The sequence below is a fragment of the Gekko japonicus genome, unplaced genomic scaffold (genome assembly GCF_001447785.1).
Source record: "Gekko japonicus isolate JY-2015 unplaced genomic scaffold, Gekko_japonicus_V1.1 scaffold1875, whole genome shotgun sequence".
NCBI lineage: Eukaryota > Metazoa > Chordata > Lepidosauria > Squamata > Gekkonidae > Gekko > Gekko japonicus.
In genome coordinates, this window is record NW_015167592.1 from 248,310 (window position 1) to 254,360 (window position 6,051).

General features: G+C 42.3%; 1 protein-coding gene across 1 annotated transcript in view; it reads right to left on the reverse strand.

Annotated features, from left to right (window-relative positions):
- LOC107112748 (UDP-glucuronosyltransferase 1-1-like) overlaps positions 1-3,279 on the reverse strand; it is a 4,857-nt gene extending 1,578 nt beyond the window's left edge. The window contains exon 1 of the mRNA XM_015413937.1: positions 2,413-3,279. Within this exon, the coding sequence (XP_015269423.1) occupies positions 2,413-3,279 (867 nt within the window). The remainder of the gene's footprint in view (positions 1-2,412) is intronic.
- Positions 3,280-6,051: the final 2,772 nt, after the last annotated feature.

Genomic DNA, 6,051 nt, shown 5'->3' on the forward strand with positions numbered 1-6,051 from the left:
AGTTTAGAGAAAGAGGTTATCCAGCAAAGATTATTCAACATGCAGGTGTTAGGGCTGCCAGCATTGATCGTTCAAATTTGTTTAAAGAGACAGGACGTAGCAACCATGTTCCTTGTTTTGTGCTTTTGACTTTACACCATTGACATCTCAAATTAAAAACATCATTCATAAACATTGGCATATTGTGGAGGGCATTTCCGGATGTCAAAATCACCCTTTTATAGGGTTTAGAAGAACTAGAAATATTTGTGACTTACTAGTACATTCTGACTTCAGGTCTGCAACTCTGATACAGCATTACATGAACATGAAGCATTCTCCAAATGATTTTAAATTTGTGGTATTGGAAATACTTATAACCCACCGATATACTGGCTTGAATGTCCAAAGAAAGTTAAGACAACGTGAAGCATTCCGGATTTTCAAACTCAAAACATTTCATCCTCTTGGTCTCAATCAATCTTGGCTGCTACTTATGAGTCATTGTAACTTATCTTTAGAACTTAGTTGTTATTTTGGGAATAAAAATAGCAATAGGGCTTTTAACATTTTTGAACTTTAAATATTTCATATTTATGGCTTTCAAGCAATCATTAGAAATTGGCTGCTACTTGTGAGTTGTTGTAATCCATCTTTAGAATTTAGTTGTTACATGAGTAGAAATAGGAATTGGACTTTTAGTCTTCTCTTACTTTAAGAATTTCTGTGCTATGGTACCTAACATTCACTACAGTATATTAAGCTTTCAGCAGCTGACTGTATTTTTGAGGCTTACTGACTATTTGAGAACATGTTCCACTATTGATCGGATGCACGGCTTTATATTAGCATTAGGATTGGTGAGATTTATGACCTTTTTATAATTTTACATATCAGTATTCTGTAATTTTTGTAACTATAAATGTATTTTCAGAATTTTTCCTGTATTACTAGTCTGAAGGCTTCTGTGCTTTATGAGTGCTGTGTGAAGGATTTCCCCTACATATACATGATTGAAGTCTTCTGTACATTATCAGTACTTTATGAAGGTAATATTTACCTTTTGGTATATAGGATATGGTTTTGTTTATTGTTAATATGATAATAATGGTTTGGATTTTACTTACAATTCTAGTAGTTTGAACTCTTTGAAGAAGAACCTTCGAAATGAAGATCAAAATCCGGAGTCTTCGTCAACTACTTATGAATTTATGTATACTATTTATGAACTTGCACATTTTATGATCATCTTGCTTTACTGATATATATGGTCCCTTGTTATTTTTGTTAGCTTTGCTTTTGTTATAATATAATTTTCCTTTGCATGACCTTTGTGCACTCCATGGTCTGCGTTATTTATACAGTGCTTGTTTGTTTTCAATGTGCCATAATCCCCCAGGCAGCTTTTATAACATGATCCTGGGACCTGCACACCATCCTCTAAAGCGCTCTCAGGTACATATCTGTGGCAGTAATGGGGTGACGGCTGGCACCTTTTCCTATCATTTTTTGCCTTGTGATATACTGCTTGTGGTGTGATCTGTCTTTTTTGTGGTGTGGCATGGTTGTGTTATTGGGTTTGTTTCTTTTGAAGGGGAAGTGATGTGTTGTGAGGATATATTTTACCTCAGAATACACCAGGTCGCATATGCAACTGACAGTTCCAACTGTCTCGTGGGGGGGGGAGTTTGAGGTTTGGAATGAAGTCCAATCAGCTTCCATATGCAAATTACCTTGAAACTCTGGCCCAATCAGAGAAGAGTGACCTAGGCTGCAGTGGGTGGGAGAGAACTCAGGCAACACAGCCAGTGGATAGAGACACCTTGTGATTGACACATCATGGGGCCAACTGATTTTGGAGGGCGTAGAATTTTGCCAGACGAAAATGCAATTATATATAAGGAGAGATGCCCCATCCTGTTGTTTCTGTTAGACCTACACTGTGTAATCCACCTTGAGTCTCAGTGAGAAAGGCAGGCTACAAATAATGTATAGAAATAAAATAATGTAAATAACGTAAACTAGTTCTTAGCAACAGACCTACAGAAATTACCAGTGCGCTACTTACTATTTTTTTACAATGAGCAAACATTTGTATGATTATGAAACCTATATATTATGCCCATATCCCCATGTCTATTATAAAATGTCTGGAACATATTCCAATATTCCAATAAAATACCATAAACAAAATTAATGCAACGCTTAATACCTTATACATAACATCATCATTTCATCATAGAGTTTGTGTTTAAACCCTGTGAATTTCAATAGGGTTTAAATGCAAGTACCCAGACACTGAACTGTGGCCAATAACAGAAGCTCTTCACATCAAATTCAGGTATAATTGTGCTGTCTGTATCGAATAAGAATTATCTACACAATTCAGAGATCTATCCTGATGAATTAAAGAAAATAGCAAGAGTTACCAACCTGAGTTAAAGTTTTTTCCCCAGCACAGTTGATCCCTCCAACTTCAACCATTTTAGGCATCCGTGGTTTGGGATACTCAAATGCAAAGTCTGCTTTGATCAGCCAAACTGATCCATGACTCAAAAGTTCTGTGACGGTGATGTCTTTCTGAAGAAATTCTGCCGCAAGATTTGAATAAGGAGAGTAAACGACATCACAAAGGACGGATTCTGCCATGCGGAACAGCATGTTCTTAACACGTTCGGCAAACGTCATGCGGTCCGTGTTTGTTGTAAGTGGTCTTGGAACATAAGAAGGAGGGCTGGGACACTGAAGAGCTTCAGAGTCTAAACCACAGGGAATCCCTCGCAAGAAAAATATCGAAGGGATGCCAAGATACTCAGCCACTATCTGGCCACAGGGCATCATCGGATCTGTGAAAAGAGCGTCAAACTTGCTCTGCTCAAAGTATTTCATCAGTTCTTGATTGTACAATAAGGACGTGCAAGTGGAAAAGAACAAAGCAGACGTATTTTTCAGCCTGTTATAGGTTCTAACAAACCTAACTAGAAAAGGGAACTCTTCAAATATGCCGTCCACACTGTCCTGGAAAATTTCATCCATCTCTTCTTGTGTGAAAGGCACCGGGTATCTTTTCAGGGTATAAATATCATCTGAAGCTTTTATATGCATGCTTATTTCAGGCGCAACGACGACTGTCTCATGCCCATTCTGTTTGAGCTGTTTCAGGACAGACCGCATACTCAGCCAATGGCTTCCATCCATGGGTATTACCAGGAGCTTCCCACCAGAGGTAAAATCCAAAGAAGACAGCAAAAGCAACAGTGCCGCAACACATTCTTTCTGGGAGCCAAACATGGGAAGCATCTCTCTCTTTTCCTCTGCGAGAATTCAGCGTCTACTACCATCTGCATGCTTCAGAGCAGCCTCTTATGACATAGGTTGTTGAACTTTGGCGTTGCATGCTAGTTGAACATTAACTTAACAGAAGGGCTAAAGCTTATGCTTTACATACATAACTTTCCAGCATCAGTCCCTGGCATTTCCAGGTAAAGAATTTCAGGCCTTAACGTGGGGTTTATTGGGATATTAGTTAAATCAGTGATTTGATTCAGTAAAAAGCAGCTTAAATTTTTGTGTCAATGTATCAAGCAACTGAGTACCTTTTGAGGTCCAAACTAGTTTACTGTCTAATTGAAACAGGCATGACAATGCCTATATCACTCAGTTAGACAGACAAGAATCATTCCAAATCTCCTCCATCTTGCTCTCTACATCTCCTAGCAGACAGTGCTTCTACCTCTCTTATTTATAGCCACAGAAATCTAAAAAAATGTATATACATTGGAAGAGGGTTAACACCATCAATAATATAAGCAGTTCCTGTGGCTTTAAGAAATGAAAGCCCTCTGAAATCTCAGTGGCCATTTGGGGTTGCTAGGTAACATAGCTATGTTACCAGCCTACAAGCCTTTGTTTCTCTCCGTTTTTGCTCACAAGACTCCACAGTTAGTGGCCATTTGGGGTTGCTAGGTAACATAGCTATGTTACCAGCCTACAAGCCTTTGTTTCTCTCCGTAAAAGGCAGGGGTGGGGGCAGTGCTCTTTTCAGGGCTGGTTTGGCTATCCAGTGTACTCCTGCTCCTATTCCCTGTCCTGGAAGGAAGACTCAGGCCCCTGCCACATGGCAGGGAAAAAGACGGTCGAACTGCGGCTAATCAGAGCCGCAGCAAAGTTGAGACGCGGCGGGGGATCTCACGGATCCCCCAAGCCGCGGTGCGGCGCTCCCCGGCACGATCAGATGCCAGGGAGAAAGCGACGGAGCGAAGGGGAGGCTGGCGAACTGCACATGCTCACACATGCGCAGTTCGGCCAGGAGCCGGGGATGCGCCGACGCAAGGACGCACCGGCGATCCCACGGCCAGCGTTGCTGCGGCCCTTCAAAAAGAACCACCACGGTAGGTGGTTCTTTTTTGGTGTGGAGCATCGCTGGAAGGGCCGGATCAGGGACAGAGACGGTACGCTTCCCAGATGTTGCGGTGGGATCACGCCCGTTTGCTCCGCCCCTGTTCCGTCCCTCTCCCGGCCCTAATCCTCTCGTGTGGACAGGGCCTCATTGAGGCAAGGCCCAGCAGCAACCAGCAGGCAACTTGCTACCATGCAATTAGCATAACTTACCCAGGTCTGGCAGTAGTTACCAGACAGGTTAATGCCATGCAACTCGCCCGGGGCAAGTGGCAGTCACTGCACAAGTTGGCTGGCCCTGACAGTGGCCACCACACAACTCCCCTGAGCAACTTGCTGCTGCATGACTTTTGCCATTTGGGAAAACTTTTCCCAGGGAGAGGCTGCCGGGGTGGGAGGGGGAAGCTGACAGCCAGAGTGGTGTAGTGGTTGGAGTGTCAGACTAGGATCTAGGGAGCCAATGTTCAAATTCCCACTCTGCCATGGAAGCTTGCTGGGTGACTGGGGCCAGGAAGGCTGGTTAGGAGGCTTAAATGGAGGAGAGGAGAATGATGTAAACTGTTTTGGGTCCCCATTGAGGAGAAAGGTGGAGTAGAAATGAATAAAGAATACATAAAGCGGGAAACAGAGGGGCAGATAAAAGACATGCTGGCTGTGGGTGGGAAGGTGAGAAGGAAGCAGGGAAAGGGGACAGGATATGGGGACTGCCAGGAGGACAGAAAGAGGAAGCAGTTTTTGGAAGGCGATACAGGAGTTTTTATAAAATTCTATCGGAATTCCATCCCTGCCTGGCATTTTGTTATTCTTAGTTTTAGCCAGAGGTCATTTCGGGGGGGGGATCGCGGGGGATCGCAGTTCCCTCAGGTGAGGTACGGGGGCGTTCCTTTCCGCTGCAAGATCTGAGAAAACAGACTCTGCCCTTCAAGATGAACTGTGTTACGCAGCCTGCTGGTGGAACATGAGTTCTAACCTCTGAACCTTTCTGCAGTAGAATAAATTCAGGTTTTCTATGGGTTATTATCTTGGACTTGTGTGTTGGCCCAATCTGGCTAAATAGACTTAATCTACTCTGGTCTTGAGCCAGAATACTGTGTCAGTATTCCAAAAGTTAAGCAAACAGAGTATGGTACACAGTATATGAATATTACGCTACACAGGGATTATTACTGTGATGAGTGCACTAAACTAAATAATACAGTACTGCAAAAACCAGAAAATATATGCTATTTAAATAAGCTAAAGTGATATGTTTTTTTAAACAAGGCTGGAATACAAAAATACAGTCAGTTTCAAATAAACAGAAGTGGTTTTTAACGAAGCAAATGATGTTAACGACGTGCTCCGGAATGTCCTGTGTCGTTTCGGCGTTCCTTCTTCTGAACAAGATTCTATAGATAATTTCCAGTGTTTTGTCTCATCTATAAGAGTAGAAATGAAGCCTGATGCTCACATATTTTTTCTTCATAGGTCAATAACAAAGCACAATTGCTAGTAGAAAATTCATTTAGGGCGAGTTACAGTCAAATGGAATGCCAGTATTCCAAAAGTGCCTGCAGTATCCTGTATTCCAAAAGTGCCTGCAGGCTCAAAAAGATTGGGGACTCCTGGTGTAGTTCTACCAGTTTTTGCCTCTTGACTTGACTCTCTGCCCCTCCCCCATCATTTTCCAGTGAT